The sequence below is a fragment of the Periophthalmus magnuspinnatus genome, chromosome 1 (genome assembly GCF_009829125.3).
Source record: "Periophthalmus magnuspinnatus isolate fPerMag1 chromosome 1, fPerMag1.2.pri, whole genome shotgun sequence".
Classification (NCBI taxonomy): Eukaryota; Metazoa; Chordata; class Actinopteri; order Gobiiformes; family Gobiidae; genus Periophthalmus; species Periophthalmus magnuspinnatus.
This window is the reverse complement of record NC_047126.1, coordinates 2,397,847-2,414,786: the sequence shown is the minus strand read 5'-3', so window position 1 is coordinate 2,414,786 and position 16,940 is coordinate 2,397,847. Positions and strand designations below refer to the sequence as shown.

The window sequence follows — 16,940 nt, the reverse complement described above, 5'->3', positions numbered from 1 at the left end:
TTTATCTCCTAAAACATTTTTTGGATGAGAAATATTAAAGAAAATCAACTGATAATGTCACAAAATTGTAATCAATTTAGTCAGAAGATCGGATTTTTCAAAATCAAATTAGCATAAAAACCTGACTGAGAAAAATGGATATAATTTTTTGGATTCAGCGGTCAGTGCTAAATGGTCCTAATTCAGTTGAAAAAAAAACAAAACAGACAACTTTCAAACATTTTTTTTTTTTGTAACCCAGATGGAAACTAACGACTGAAGGTTTGGAACAGTTTTTTGTGGTTTAAATCTTTGTGAGATGTGAGAATGTGACAAAACATGAACATTATCATCAGATTTAATGAAACGCTGTTGTTTTTTGTGTAGTTAAATTTGAAGTGACCTTAACTGCTCATTCCTCAGTCCTTTATCCTGCAGACACTCTGGACACTCGTGCAGTACCTGCCTCTGACTCCAGGTGTCACTGTTGTCTGGAGGTTCAGTTGTTCCAAAGCGTTTGAATTTGTGCACTGGTAAATAAAAATACTTATCTTTTACACTCACGAATTTCATTTTACAGGTTCAACTCATTCTACAAGTACAAATCTTAGTTATGATTTCACGAGTCTTGAGTTATTTGTTGAGTTTGTTTAAGAACAATTTGTGTGACAGCAGGGGGCGGGGCTAACGGGCACGTGACATATGTTTAAGTTCACTTCATGATTCAGCATCTGGACAAACAAAAATACACTCATTCTAAGTTGTAGTTTCTTTCACCTGACACATTAACTGAGCTGACTCTGGAACTGTGTGCGCACTGAGATCTGTGTGTGTGTGTGTGTGTGTGGAGCTGTGTGTGTGCGTGTGGAGCTGTGTGTGTGCGTGTGGAGCTGTGTGTGTCTGGAGGGGTGTGTGTGTGTGGGGGTGTGTGTCTGGAGGTGTGTGGGTGTGTGTCTGGATGTGTGTGGGTGTGTGTCTGGAGGTGTGTGTGTGTGTGTGTGCGTCTGGAGCTGTGTTGTTTCCTCACACTTTTGTCTCCACACTGGTTTTATCCTCGCAGTTTAAACTTCTTAAATACATGGTATAAACATTAAACATGGTATAAACATTAAATATTTTGGTATAAACTTCTTAAAAAGTGACAGACGCACATCATTACATCACCTAAAGGAGACGCACTGTCTGGATTCCTGTCAGCTTCTCCTTTAATGCAGGTCAACCAGTTTAGCCGATACCAGAGCAACCACGGCCGCTGTAGCCCCGCCCCCTGCTGTCCCTAACGTCACGTCCTGCCCCTGTAGCCCCGCCCCCTCTGCTTATAGAGCGTTTTGAGACCGACTCGGCGCAACAAATGTCCACAAAATATTCTTATTTACCAGTGAACACTAAACTTTACACATTTAAACGTGTTGGGGCAGTTGTACCTTCACATTGTCCCACACTTTGACATTTCCAGTATAAAAACGTCTCCAATAAACTTGTTTCCAGCTGTTTTTTTGTGTCTTAAGCTGCGGGACAGTTCACAATCTCTGAGTCTGATCCAAACACTGTGAGTTTAAACCTGATTTTATTACCTACTTGTGTTTGTTCCTCCTTTATCTGAAGTAGACACAGGCTGAGGGGGCGTCCTGTGTACATATACAGTCATTCCGAAAGTGAAAGTAACATCAGATAATCAGTTAATCGGTCACACACGGACTGTGCCGCCCCAGATCGAGGCTGGAGACGGAGCGAGGCTGAGGAGGAGCGTGTGTCCAGGTCAGTCCAGACTTTACTCTGTGTCAGGGGTTTAAGTTTGTCATTTAGCGCACACGAGGCTCTGTGTGGGCTCTGTGTGTGTGTGTGTGTGGGGGTGGGTGTTTGTGTGTGTGTTCGTGTTCGTCTGGACCGTATTTATCGTGTCTGATCCTTCGTGTTTATCGTGTCTGATCCTTCGTGTGGACATTCTGTCTCAGCTCTAGAGACATATTCTGTCTCTTTTGTGTCTCACCTGTGTCCAAACTACAGCCTTTACGCGCGTACGTGGCTGTTCTTTTCCTGGTTATTGCAACTGACATTTAAAAACATGGAAGTGAAAGCCTGAAGTGCAGAACTCGAGTGAAGTACAAATGGCTTAAATGTAAATGTATGTCTAAGTCAGTGCTTCTCAATTATTTTCTATCATCCCCCCCTATAAAGAATAAAAAATTTCGCGCACCCCCTGAAAAAATAAAATAAATGAAATGATATAATGAAATTTAATTAAATATCAAATAAAAAAATAAAATTAAATAAACATCAAATAAAAAAATAAAATTAAATAAATATCACAATAATACATTAAAATTAAATAAATATCAAATTAAAACAAATAATTTAGCTCTTTTGTACTCCCCCTCACATGATGCTCAGAGCTGCTGCTTTAAGTCACATTCACAAAGTGGATGATTGTTGTTAATATTTGACACGTTTACGATGAAAAAACTCCAGCGTCTTATCAGACTGAGGTGTAATGAGGCGTCTTATTTGTCTTTACACTTTCCACTGTCCACAGTAGACACCGGTCTGTCCTCGTGTCCCACCGGAGTCACGGTGAAGCCCAGTGCTCCATACTCTTCATCAGACTCTTCCTCGTCTTATTTTTCGTGTGACTTTACCTCCGTCTATCTCTGCCTTTCTTTTCATCCCTGTTAAAATGTTTTCCATAGTGTCTCTTTAGCAAAAGTGTCTCTCGTTCACTGTCTTGTGTCACGATCTGTTCGCTCTGTCCTGCTCTTTGCTGCGTACGCGCTGCGTAAAGTACTACAGTGTCATACGCGCCCCCCGGCATCTCACTATTTCAGAACCATGGTCTAAGTAAACGTTAGAGTGAATACTTTTTACTTCAGTACATGTGAGAGCAGTATCTGTACTTTCTACTTCACTGTATGTTTTATCAGGGCTGAAAAGTTTAAGTCTTTTTATTTTAGTTCGAGAGCTGCTGAAAAGTCTGAGGGTTTATTTGTGACACATTCATAATAAAAATATACAAATAAAAACATCTAGGGAAAAAATAATAATAAAAACAGAATTCAGCTAAAATCTGTATCAAAATAACTACATTTGTGCAAAAATACTTTTATTTTCATGTGATACTTTTACTTGAGTATTTTTTGAGTTTTGTTTTGACCTGTGTATCTTTAAAAGTCGTATCACTGTGTAAAAATACACACACACACTCACACAGATTGGTGCGTGTGTGTCTGTGTCGTCTTTATCGTTTTTTATTATTTTTTATTGGCTTTATATCTGCTGGACTTGTGACCGATGCTGTGACCAGATTCACTCGGATTCTGAGAAGTGAAAAAAATCCTTTTGTTTCTAGTTTTATTTTGTTTTTCCAGAGCGTTTAGACTCTCCCACATTAATCTGAACAAATCCAGCACCGAGGAGCGAACCTCATTGTGCAGTGGGACTTTGAGTCACACGGGTCAAATTTGACCCAATACCAGAGACGAGTGTAAACACCATTAAAGGGATAATAAGTGTTTTTCACAGACGGGGCAGTATCTCCACAGACCTGACTCGTCCTGATTTCTTCCTGTGGGACGATCTTAAAGAAAATGTGTTTGTGAATAAACCTCAGACAATAAACGACTTAAAACAGAATCGAGGATCAAATAAAAGACATGAGCCGGAAATTAGGTCATTATCATCAGGTCTTATGTGTTTGTGTTGTTGTTGTGTGTTTGTGTTGTTCTTATGTGTTTGTGTTGTTCTTATGTGTTTGTGTTGTTGTTGTGTGTTTGTGTTGTTGTTGTGTTGTTGTAGTTGTGTCGTTCTGGATGTTTTCAGTCTGATGTTCAGATAAAAACAAAAACAACTGGACAAAGTGACGAGAGTCAGAATGTGTCAAATGTGAATCAACAACAGCTGAGCCAGAAGGGGCCCCAGAGACACATTCAGTTTAGGGCCCCTGAGAGGAGGGGGCCCCAGAGACACATTCAGCTTAGGGCCCCTGAGAGGAGGGGGGCCCAGAGACACATTCAGTTTAGGGCCCCTGAGAGGAGGGGGCCCCAGAGACACATTCAGCTTAGGGCCCCTGAGAGGAGGGGGGCCCCAGAGACACATTCAGCTTAGGGCCCCCTGAAAGCTGGAGCCGGCCCTGGTCACGGGGGGTTTAATCTGTGGTATTTGACCTCTACTTTATTTTAACTTTTTCACTTTCACATTTGACCCTCACTGGGACAAAGGGCGGGTCTTTGAGTGAAAATGTTTCTTTGTCACAGTCGTTACATAAGTTTAGTTTGTACAAAAGCCACGTCCGGACCAGAATCAGACACAATGGGATTTTGCAGAACAAGATAATTCCTCAGAGCTGAGCGTCAGGAAGCAGTGGGTTGAGAGTTCGCTTTAGATTTGGTTAAGAAATTCTAATAAAATGGCGACTTTCACGTTTGAACTTTCTCTTTCAGATTGAACCGCACTGATATTTACATTTCACCTCAACAGAAACGTCAAAGAAAATTCACCGACGCGACAAGAACCAGTCAAACAAGTTTAGTCAATTAGAAAACAAAGAGTTTAATTTACTGGAAGTTTTAGTCTGGACTAAACCAGGACTAAACCAGGTCTAAACCAGGTCTAAACCAGGTCTAAACCAGGACTAAACCAGGACTAAACCAGGTCTAAACCAGGTCTAAACCAGGACTAAACCAGGACTAAACCAGGACTAGACCAGGACTAAACCAGGACTAAACCAGGACTAAACCAGGACTAAACCAGGACTAGACCAGGACTAGACCAGGACTAGACCAGGACTAGACCAGGACTAAACCAGGACTAGACCAGGACTAAACCAGGACTAAACCAGGACTAAACCAGGACTAGACCAGGACTAGACCAGGACTAAACCAGGACTAAACCAGGTCTAAACCAGGACTAAACCAGGTCTAAACCAGGGCTAAACCAGGACTAAACCAGGTCTAGACCAGGACTAAACCAAAACTAAACCAGGACTAAACCAGGAGTAGACCAGCAGTAGACCAGGACTAAACCAGGACTAAACCAGGTCTAAACCAGGTCTAAACCAGGTCTAAACCAGGTCTAAACCAGGTCTAAACCAAAACTAAACCAAAACTAAACCAGGACTAAACCAGGAGTAGACCAGCAGTAGACCAGGACTAAACCAGGACTAAACCAGGACTAAACCAGGTCTAAACCAGGTCTAAACCAGGTCTAAACCAGGTCTAAACCAGGTCTAAACCAGGTCTAAACCAAAACTAAACCAGGACTAAACCAGGAGTAGACCAGCAGTAGACCAGGACTAAACCAGGACTAAACCAGGTCTAAACCAGGTCTAAACCAGGTCTAAACCAGGTCTAAACCAGGTCTAAACCAAAACTAAACCAGGTCTAAACCTGAGGAGTCAGTTTTTCATTTTTGTGCAGCTAAAACGTGGAACCTTCTGTACAAATAAACTTGTTACATTTGCTCTTTTCTACGGTGGAGCTGTTTGTTTTACTTAAATATTCGTCTTCACTGTCGTTGAAGTTGTTTTTTTTGTTGTTCTTCTGTCAGACTCAAAACCAGATAAATGTTTAGGCTTAGGTCTGAAGACAAAGAGGAGTTCTGAAGTTCTTTGAGACGTGCACATTCATTTTGTTTTTATTTATTTTTCTGACAGTCAAACATGGCCTCCAGTGGACTTGTCCTCTCGTGTCTTTTCTTCATTTCACTTGCGCTTGAAGCAGAAAGTGAAAGCCAAACGTGTAAGTAATTTTCCGTTTCAGATTACTATCTAAAGGATGAATAGTTTTATGTTGTTTTTTTTCTCCACAGTTTTTGTGAAAGTCGTTTGTCAGAAGTCTGAGGTTGTGGCTCAGTTTGGCTCGAACACGCTGCTGGACTGTGTCGTCCAGTCTCAGACGAGCATCACTGAGACACTTGAGATTGTAATGGTGACATGGACATTAAATGGAGCGCCTGTGCTCGAGTTCTTCAGAGGAAAACAAAAACCTCAAACACCTGGATTTCAGTTTGCTTCGGGTCCTTTCACTGCCTCAAACATGAACGTGTCTCTGCTCATCACTGACACTAATTTGACCCACGCCGGAGAATATGAATGTGAGATACTGACAGACAGCGGAGAAAATAAAGAGAAAGTGCATCTGGACGTCAGAGGTAAAGATCTTTAAAACAGTGTTTACTCCTCTGTGGATGACAGAATTATAGAAACATTTGAATATAGACCCGATGTGCTCACTGCAAAATACAAATAACAACATGAGAACTTTAGTGAATCTGACAAAGAAAAGGGCTGTAATTTAATGTCTATGAGGGTTTTGCAAAATCAGTAAATCCTGACAGATCAGACAGTGGACAGGGAGCTCTGGGTGGGTCAGAGGTCAGAGGTTAGGGGGTTAGGGTCACACAGTCAGGGGTCGAGCCACCTCAGCTGCTCCTCTCGACGTGTAGGAGCAGCGGCTCTACTCCGAGCTCCTCCCGTGTGACTGAGCTCCTCACCCTATCCCTAAGGGAGCGCCCAGCCACCCTGTGGAGGAAACTCATTTCAGCCACTTGTATCCATTATCTTGTCCTTTCGGTCATTACCCAGAGCTCATGTCCACAGGTGAGGACAGACTGAGGTAAATCCAGAGCTTTGACTTTGGACTCAGCTCCTTCTTCACCACAACAGACGACACAGAGACAACATCACTGCAGACGCTGATCCAACTGTCAATCTCACGCTCCATCCTCCCCTCACTCGAGAACAAGACCCCGAGATACTTGAACTCCTCCACTTGAGGCAGAGACTCTCCACCACCTGCAGAGGGTGCCACCTTTTTCTGGTCGAGAACCTCCTGAGGCATCGGACGGTTTGCCTAAATCTCTTTGAGGCCGCCCGATAGTCCTCCTCCATGGCCTCCCCGAACTCCTCCCAGCCCTGAGTTTTTGCCTCTGCCACTCGAGCCCACTGCCTCAGGAGTCCCACAAGCCAACAAGGCTCAGTAGGACTCCTGTTCAACCTGACGGCATCACTTACTTCTGGTGTCCACCACCAGGTTTGGGGGTTGCTGCCGCGACAGGCACCACAAACATTATGACCACAGCTAGGAGCAGCCACATCGACGATAGAGGTGGAGAACACGGCCCATGTCCCCAGCCTCCCCCGGGTGCAAGTTGAAGACCCCTCTGACAGAGGGCTCCGGCAGACGTTCCCAGCAGACCCTCACGATGCGCTTGGGCCTGCCAGGTCTGTCCGGCTTCCTCCTCCGCCAGCGGATCCAACTCACCACCAGGTGGTGATCAGTTGACAGCTCAGCCCCTCTCTTCACCCGAGTGTCCAAGACACGCGGTCGGAGGTCAGATGACACGACAACAAAGTCGATCATCGACCTCCGACCTAGAGTGTCCTGGTGCCATGTGCACCGATGGACACCCTTGTGCTCGAACATGGTGTTTGTTATGGACAAACTGTGACTAGCACAGAAGTCCAATAACAAAACACCACTCGGGTTCAGATCGGGGAGGCCGTTCCTCCCAATCACGCCCCTCCAAGTGTCACTGTCGTTACCCACATGGGGCGTTGAAGTCCCCCAGGAGAACAACGGAGTCCCCGGTTGGTGCACTGTCTAGTACCCCTCCCAGGGACTCCAAGAAGGCCGGGTACTCTGCACTGCTGTTTGGCCCGTAGGCCGACACAACAGTGAGAGACCTGTCCCTGACCCGAAGGCGCAGGGACGCGACCCTCTCGTTCACCGGGGTGAACCCCAACACGTGGCGGCTGAGCTGTGGGGCAATGAGCCCACACCAGCTCGCCGCCGCTCCCCGCGGGCAACGCCAGAGAAAGAGAGAGAGAGAGAGAGTCCAGCCCCTCTCAAGGAGTTGGGTTCCAGAGCCCAAACTGTGCGTGGAGGTGAGGCCGACTATATTTAGCCGGTAACACTCAACCTCCTGCACAAGCTCAGGCTCCCTCCCCCCCAGTGAGGTGACATTCCATGTCCCCAGAGCTAGTCTCCATGTCTGGAGATCCGGTCACCGAGGCCCCCGCCTTCGACTGCCGCCCAGATCTCCTCACTCCAGCCTTCCATGGCTCCTCCCGCAGGTGGTGGGTCCACAGGAGGAAGCATTAACATTCACATACAGAGATGTCTCTTTGTAAACACAGAGGAGTTCTCCAGTGAAGTTTTCCTCTCATTTGTAAAGTTTTTATTATATTGTCAGTGGCATCCAGCACCCATTACACAAACACTCGTAAATACAGTGTAGTCTGTTTGTCTCGTGTCTTTCTTGTATTTTCTTTATAACCTCTGTGTTTGTGACAGACCTGACGACTGTTCAATCTCCAATATAATATGTTTGTTTTTGTGCAGCAAACTACAGCAAACCACAGATTAAATCTGATCCTGAGGAAATAGACCCTGATAAGAGCTTCACTTTGACCTGCACGGCCCTCGGTGGCTTCCCTAAAGGTGACATTCGCTGGGTGGTGGGTGACCTTCCCTGGATAAATAACCCTGAAGTGAAAGTTGAAAAGAACCAAAATGGCCTCTTCGATCTGACGAGCACACTACCTTTTGGATCCGAGACAAAATTCAGAAAATTTGTGTGTGAGGTGTACAACGCCAAAGGAGAGAAAGAAGGTGAAGGACGAGTTGACATCGTAGTCAGTGATAAAAATGCAGGTAAGTCATTTTCTTCCATTATTGTGGGTCATTTCCTCATGTGGGACATAATCTCTGTTTGTAAATGTAGCAGTGCATATTCGCCCATATTAGGTGGCAAAATCTTACACAAAAATGAGAAAAAAGGTTTCAATTTCAGCTTTTCTAGGACGAAACATCTGTGTAATAAGTGTTTTCAAGTTGCTCACAGGATTTTATCTTGTCAAAAAAGAAAGTGATACTGTTATTGTCCAACATTCCTCATTACACACAGCTACATTTATCCTTTCATTTTCACCACGGTGGACACATCTGTGAAGCCCAACAGTTTGTTTCTCAGATAATGACCAGGGGGAAGGGCATCTGGCATAAATAAGGTTGGTTCATACTTTTGTTTTGTCTTTTAGGAAATAAGCCAAAGGAGAATTCCTACAGCCACATCGTGGCTCCAGTGGTGGTCTTTGGGTCACTCATCGTTGGATTACTGGTGGCACTTATTTTGTGTCGAAGGAGGCGACAAAGTGAGTAACTTTATATATTAATGTAAGATACAGAAATAAACAACTGACTTCCCTTTTAGCTGGTACTTAAAAGTGTAAAAATGATGTATGTGACTTCTCCTGAGCTGTGGGCAGTTTCCATGTTCTGTGATTTGGGAAAGTACAGACTTTTTTACTTTAGTTATTGTTGAACTGGTTTAACCAGTTCATCTGTTCCTGTTTGTAAAACCAATGGACCATGATGCATTTCTGTGCGTCCTATAGAAAATTAGATAGAATATTGTATATGGATATTTTTTTCAAACTTAAACTAATACAACCGTCATAAGATTCCAAAGAGCTCTTTATGTGAACAAAACTCACAAACTAAAAATATGCTTTGGTGATTTTATGTAACATAGATCAGGTCGTATTTCACAGTAGGACTGCACATAATAAAGACATGAATGAAACAGTTTTAGGAACAAAAGCAGCAGTAAAACATCAAAGTTAAAGTGGTGACTGTGTTTTGTGTTTTTAACAGAGGCTCGACGGCTCTCTGCAGCTCCTCTGATGAGTATGTTCACTTAGTACTTTAAAGCTGCTTCACTTTTCTGGTGAAGGGTCTGCCTCCTGTTTCTCTCTGTCATTGGGCTAGAATGCTCCATAGTATAGCATTAAAATGATCTATTTCCATGGAAACAAACATGTGACACCACAGGTCAGAGTAGAGGTCAGACAGAAGGATCACCCATTCACAGGAGGAATGTTTTTCATCCATCGTCTTTGGCTGATCCGGGGCCAGGCCGAGCCACCTCAGCTGCTCCTCTCCATGTGGAGGAGCAGCGGCTCTAGTCCAAGCTCCTTCCATGTGACTGAGCTCCTCAGCCTATTTCTAAGGGAGCGCCCAGTCATCCTGTGGAGGAAACTCATTTGGACCATTGTATCCATCATCTTGTTCTTTCGGTCATTACCCAGAGCTCATGTCCACAGGTGAGGACAGACTGAGGTAAATCCAGAGCTTTGACTCAGCTCCTTCTTCACCACAACAGACGACACAGAGACAACATCACTGCAGACGCTGATCCAACTGTCAATCTCACGCTCCATCCTCCCCTCACTCGAGAACAAGACCCCGAGATACTTGAACTGCTCCACTTGAGGCAGAGACTCTCCACCTGCAGAGGGCGCCACCTTTTTCTGGTCGAGGACCATGGCCTCGGATTTGGAGGAGCTGATTCTCATCCCAGACACTTCACACTCGGCTCAAACCGCCCCAGTGCTGCAGGTCCTGACTCGAAGAAGCATCAGGACAAACATCATCTGCAAACAGCAGAGATGAAATCCTGAACCAGACCTCCTCCGGCCCCTGAACCAGACCTCCTCCGGCCCCTGAACCAGACCCCCTCCGGCCCCTGAACCAGACCCCCTCCGGCCCCTGAACCAGACCCCCTCCCAGAGCGCCCCCTAAAGGACACCACGAGGGACACGGTCAAATGTCCTCTCCAGATCCACAAAACACATGTGGACTGTGTCAAACTCCCATGAGCCTCGAGGCCTGATGGAGAGTATAGAGCTGGTCCAGTGTTAAACGACCGGGACAAAAACCACACTGCTCCTCCTGAATCGGAGGTTTGACTATCGGTCAGATTCTCCTCTCCAGTCCCTGGAATAGACTTTACCGGGAAGGATGAGGAGTGCGACTCCCCTGTAGTTAGAACACACCCTCTGGTCCTTCTTCTTAAACAGAGGGACCCACCAGCCTTGTGCCTCTGTGATACGCGCCAGCAGCCTCAGTTTTTGTGAGTTTTAATCCTACAGTACTTAGATTACTGTGTTAATGTGGGCAGAATGTGAGGGGCTCATTGTTGGGCGACTGACCTCAGGCTTTTGAATCTGGGGCTTTTTGGACCTGTCCAGACTCTGTCCTCACATGATCATAAATACTAAAATGATTTGTTTCACTAATTAATACATTTCTGTCTTTCAGGTGAGAAGCCTGTTATCAATCCTGATGAAGGTGAGTTTGTTACACTTAAAATAATGTCGTAAAAATGAGTCTTGTACTCATTCACTTTTCTTTCCAGCTGATCAAATGGTTTAGACACGACCCTGGAATGAGGCTTTACTGTAATTTAGAACCAAAAAGATGAAGCTGTGGTGTTTGAATCTTTGTGAAGCGACACACAAACCTTGCACTTTTCTTCTCCTCTTTGCTCTGGAGCGACACAAATAAACACTTCCTTATTTGACATGTTTCATAATCTGTCTGAAGGGGTCAAAGTTTGCTATGTGGAGTCTAGAGAAAATGATAAACGATCTTTATCACTCATTACCAGTCGTGGAATATAAGGAAGTACAATCAAGTGTGTACTTTTTACTTTTGACTTCATACATCTGAGGGCAGTATCTGTACTTTCTACTCCACTACAGTTTTGAACAGGACTGAAAAGTAAAAGTATTTTTTATTACGGTGTAAGACCTGTGGAAAAGGCTGAGGGTTCACAATTTGAACAAAACAAAAATTAAAAAATTAAATAAAAATATACAGACAGAAAAAAATGATGGATTCAGTTGTTTCTGTTGAACAAAATTAAACACAAATCAGAATCAATGAATTTGAAGCTCATGAATTAGACTCAAAATCTGCACAGAATACTTTTACTTTTTACTCTTTAATTCTATTTTAATACTTTTATCGCTAATGACGCGGCTTAAATAATCATACGGGGGAAATACGTCGTGTTTGTCTGCGTTCGTGTAAATATGTGCTCGTGTTTCATCCAGGGATCTGATGCACTAAATGAACCTTTACCTGTACCTGCTGCTTTTGACTGAAATCATATGTAATTGTACTTTATACTTTTTAAACTTTACTGTTTGACTGTGAACTATAGCGTGTCGTCCCGTGTCGTAAAAGTGAGAGGATTTCTGTTTTTTTATCGGACACTGTGTAAATTACAATACTGTTTTGTATTTGAACATGTTTTCGTTTTTTGCTAAAGGTAAATGTTAATTTTTGTAGCTTGTGACTTAAGATCATTGCTAAACGGATCCTGTACTAGTTTAAATATATTCACTCTCTCTCTCTTCTGAAAGTGATTTATCTGAGCCAACTACAACTAAAACTGAGCTGTGTATTTAATAGAAACTTGTGATATTTAAGTCAGGGGTGTCCAAACTTTATAAAAACACAGACAAATCTACGTGTTTTTTAAAGTTAGACTGAACCTTTAGACCTTTATTCACGCTCACATCCTCAGAGGGACACATTAAATATTTGATCTGGGCTTGTTAAAGTAGATTTTCAGAAATATACAGTCAAAAGTACTGTTTACGGTAATATGAGACAGTTCACCGGAAGCTCGAGGGCCAAGAAAAGTTGGCCCGAGTGCCGCATTTAGCCCGTGGGCCGTAGTTTGGGCATGTCTGATTTAAGCTGAATTTCTTCCAGTGCCAAAAGAAGCTGCGTTTCATTGTAAAACTCCTCTCAGGTTTCTGTTCCTTGTTTTTATTTTTTATGCTGCTACCAGTTTATGTAATAGTTGCTTATATTTGTGAAATCAACAATTATATGGAAGGAACCTGGGCGGTACTGAGTTTTAATTTACTTTTTCACAGTTTTTTTTCAAAATCAGGCACTTGTTTTTGCGTCCATGTGGGCATAATGATTGTACGTTTTGTATATACATTTTTTTTATTATTATTTGTAACTTTAACTGTTTGAAATTGTTGTATATTTGTGATTAATGGCTAATAAAGGATTTTTAATAAACTCTGCGTATCCGTCCGTGCGGAGTTTCTCATTTCACAGTATCGGGGGAAAAAAATATCCGCTTCCGTTGGTGAAATTCCCACAATCAGAAGTGATGAGTGAGTATAAAAGTCATTCCACAGTCACATGCTGAGGCCACACAACTGGTTTGGTGAAATGGGCAGTTTTATTTCCTGGTCGAGCTTTTTGGAAATGAGAACGGTGTAAATATTTGTCATTGTCAGTAGAAATAAGTGAGCTATTACTGTTATAACTACGGCTACTGCAGTTACCACCTCGACGACTAAAGCCCTGACGAAGTAAAGTCACGCGGAAATTAAATGTCCTTTGCCAAACTCTACTAAAACAAAAGATAAAAAGTAGTTGTTATCTACCACTTCATGACATCACAAGGTGGAACCGAGCGTTTTGAGCTTTGGAGATGAAACAGACTCATGGAAACACATGTTCTATTCATTTCCCTCATAGACTTAGTGGAATATTAATGGTTCCAAAGTCATAACGCTGTGGTTTTAAGCCCAAAAATCACATTTAAAACACAAAAGGTAAATGTTTTTTTTGCCTCTTTTAGTGGTTTATTTTATTAAAAGTATTTTGGATGTTGGTTTCCACATAGAGCTGAGCTGAACACGATGACAAACCTTAATACGTCCACGTTTCAAAGTTTTTATGTGTGAATGAAACAAAACACAACTCCAGGTCTGTTTTTGAGGAGTAACAGTATAAAGCTTACAAAAATCAATCTTGTGTAATATAGAACCTTTATGAATCGCAGACAGATTCTCATTTATCGACTGAGTCAGGCCTGATGAAACTGCTCTGAGAGAAGCAGATACTGGAAACTATTAACCACACGATTTGTAGTTTTATCTAAAATCTGACACGTTCTAAACTGCAAATGTATTAAAAGTTTCCACAGAATCTTGCATCTTGTGTCTTTGGACTAAAACAGCAGCGTTATGGACGAGCTGGTTAATCTGTGACCTTTGAACTCTTAATATTAGATTTTTTCCAAAAGTCTATGGGAAAAATGAATAGAAGATGCACTTCTGAAACCTGAGCAGGCGTCAGTGTGAAGCTCCAGAGTCAAACAAAACAAATGTTAAGGTCTATTCTGTCCTGTTTTGTTAAACAAAACAGGACAGAAATGTTGTGACTTGGTTCTAGTTTCTGTTTGTTTGTTTTAAAGTGATAAGCCTCTGCCAAAAGAATATGATAAGAATCTGCCTGGTATGAAGAGCAGCACGAAGAGCAGCACGTCCAAACACGACACCATTTACAACATGTTATGAAACCATAACAAACATTTTACAGCAGGATTTACAGTGAACAGAAGTGTTACACATGACCGTCCACTAGAGGGCGCTGTACTGCAGAGAGAGAGAGTGACACTGAGAAAAACAATGAGGAAGGTTTTAACTAGAAAAAAAAGAAAACGCAGCCAAAAAACAAAGGTCATCGGCCGATGCAACATCAGGAGGGTCATGTATATTATATTAAATTTAAATAAATTAAATTAAACAGGCCAGACGTGTGGCACAAACAGAATCATTTAAATCAACTCCTCTGCAGCTTCTTCCAGGTTTTACAAAGAAATGAAGCTGATTTATAAACATTAGACTGAAACAACCACTGCATCTTGTCCTCGTCGTTTCACCAGAACAAATCAGAGCATCAGGAGAAATCAAATAAAAGATTTATAAAGTCATGATAAAATGGACAAAACAACAACAGATGAGCTTCAATTTGAACTTCTCCAACTCACATAAGCAGTTTTCCTTATATATGTATAAATGTAAGTGTGTATGTGTGTGTGTGTGTGTGTGTGTGTGTGTGTGTGTGTGTGTGTATGTGTGTATGTATATATGTATGTGTGTATAGGGGTGTGTGGGTGGGGGTGTGTGTGTGTGTGTGTGTGTGTGTGTGTGTATGTGTGTATGTATATATGTATGTGTGTATAGGGGTGTGTGGGTGTGTGTGTGTGTGTGTGTGTGTGTGTGTGTGTGGGTGTGTGTGTGTGTGTGTGTATGTGTGTATGTGTGTATGTATATATGTATGTTATAAAAAACATTGGACATTGGTTCTCTAGCTGCTTGTCCAATCAGAGACACTCGTCCAATCAGAGACACTCGTCCAATCAGAGACACTTAAAGCATAAACCTAAAGTCTGTGATGGTCATTAAACTCAGCGGCTTCTGCGTCTGAGAGACTGAAGTCTGGAGCTACTGTGTGTTTCCGTGTACAGGAAACCCGTGTGTGGTGTGTATTTGTGAGGTGTGTGTGCTCTTGTGTGGTGTGTATTTGTGAGGTGTGTGTGCTCTTGTGTGGTGTGTATTTGTGAGGTGTGTGTGCTCTTGTGTGGTGTGTATTTGTGAGGTGTGTGTGCTCTTGTGTTTCTATCTGACACTTGTGGCTCAGGGTGAACATGTTGCTGGTTACGGCTCTGATTTGTCTTTCTGCCTCTGCAGGTAAGATCATTTTATACAATCATAAACGAATCCTTCAGAGTTTTACTGACAAACTCTTTCACTTTTAGAAACTTTGGACCTTAAACCTGGAGAAAACCTGACCCTCGAGTGCTCCAACGACTGTGACAACGCCAAGACGAGTGAGGAGTTCACGGGGATGTATCTGTACCGTGACCATCGGCGCGTGGCCTACTACAACAACAACCCAGACAAGTTTGTCCCGTCTCACAGAGAAGATGTCCACAGGATTGTACGCTCTGGAGTGTTTGAGAGGAACAAAATAACAATCAGAAACGTGTCTGTCCATGATTCTGGATTTTACCGCTGCTCTTACTACATAAACCTGAAGTGTGAGGCTGTGTGCGACATGTACAGTGTGCACGTCACAGGTTTGTACGCCACTTATCCTGCCTCTTTTTTGTCCTACAGCCTAAATATATTTTCTTTAAGCAGAAGTTTCAACCCAGAAACCACAAAGTCCTCCCCCAACTGCACCTGTTGACCCGTGTACAGCGACATCTGCCCCAATCCTCACCATCATCATCATCATCATCACTACTGCAGTCGTCAGCGTCACCATCACTGTGATTTTCACCCTGTGTGTTATTCCCAAGGTAAACGCACACGATGAAGACGCACAAAAAGCTCGCTGTGCTTCAGACTCTGTGGTTTCTGCTTTATGTGGCGACTCCAGCCCAGGTGCATTCTGGTCTTTGTCCTTTAGTTTAGATGTGTTTGTGTAACGTGCGGACAAAGGCACGCAACTGTATCTGTACATCACAATCAGTACACAAAGTAATGCACACAATACGAAAGACATTAACCTCACAATACAACAAATCAAAACACAAAATGAACATTCAAAGACAAGCGCAGAAATACAAGTACACACATGAACACGAGGGTATTCAAGGTGACATGATAAAAGTGTAAATGTGTGATGTTTTCAGACGTTTAAATATGTTTTATATTTACAGATTCATAAATGGATGAACCGCGAAGAAGAAGGGAACGCACAAATGCACAATGTTTATGAAGTTATGACGAGAAACGGCTTTCGGACGAACCAGCGGACGATGTGAACAACAACGTGAACAAAGACAACAACGATACAACGATATGAACAACAACGATATGAACAACAGCCTGAACAAAGACAACAACGATACAACGATACAACAACGATGTGAACAACAACGTGAACAAAGACAACAACGATACAACAACAATATGAACAACAGCCTGAACAAAGACAACAACGATACAACGATACAACAACGATGTGAACAACAACGTGAACAAAGACAACAACGATACAACAACGATACAACAACGATACAACAACGATACAACGATATGAACAACAGCCTGAACAAAGACAACAACGATACAACAACGATACAACAACGATACAACAACGATACAACAACGATATGAACAACAGCCTGAACAAAGACAACAACGATACAACAACGATACAACAACGATACAACAACGATATGAACAACAGCCTGAACAAAGACAACAACGATACAACAACGATACAACAACGATACAACAACGATACAACAACGATATGAACAACAACCTGAACAAAGACAACAACGATACAACA

At 42.7% G+C, this 16,940-nt stretch overlaps 1 protein-coding gene across 3 annotated transcripts; it reads left to right on the top strand.

Annotated features, from left to right (window-relative positions):
- The first annotated feature begins 1,605 nt into the window (after positions 1 to 1,605).
- LOC117375335 (uncharacterized) lies at positions 1,606 to 16,541 on the top strand. 3 transcript variants are annotated; one of them, XM_055223383.1, is made up of 10 exons: positions 1,606 to 1,737; positions 5,624 to 5,708; positions 5,779 to 6,120; positions 8,313 to 8,624; positions 9,011 to 9,124; positions 9,627 to 9,659; positions 11,073 to 11,102; positions 15,394 to 15,714; positions 15,779 to 15,939; positions 16,303 to 16,541. In XM_055223383.1, exons 2-10 carry the CDS (start codon positions 5,630 to 5,632, stop codon positions 16,405 to 16,407), a joined length of 1,497 nt encoding a protein of 498 aa, XP_055079358.1. In that variant the 5' UTR covers positions 1,606 to 1,737; positions 5,624 to 5,629; the 3' UTR covers positions 16,408 to 16,541. The 3 variants fall into 3 exon arrangements, with proteins under 3 accessions (XP_055079358.1, XP_055079359.1, XP_055079360.1); XM_055223384.1 differs by lacking the exon at positions 1,606 to 1,737 and having other exon boundaries at positions 5,453 to 5,708; XM_055223385.1 differs by lacking the exons at positions 1,606 to 1,737; positions 9,627 to 9,659 and having other exon boundaries at positions 5,453 to 5,708.
- Positions 16,542 to 16,940: the final 399 nt, after the last annotated feature.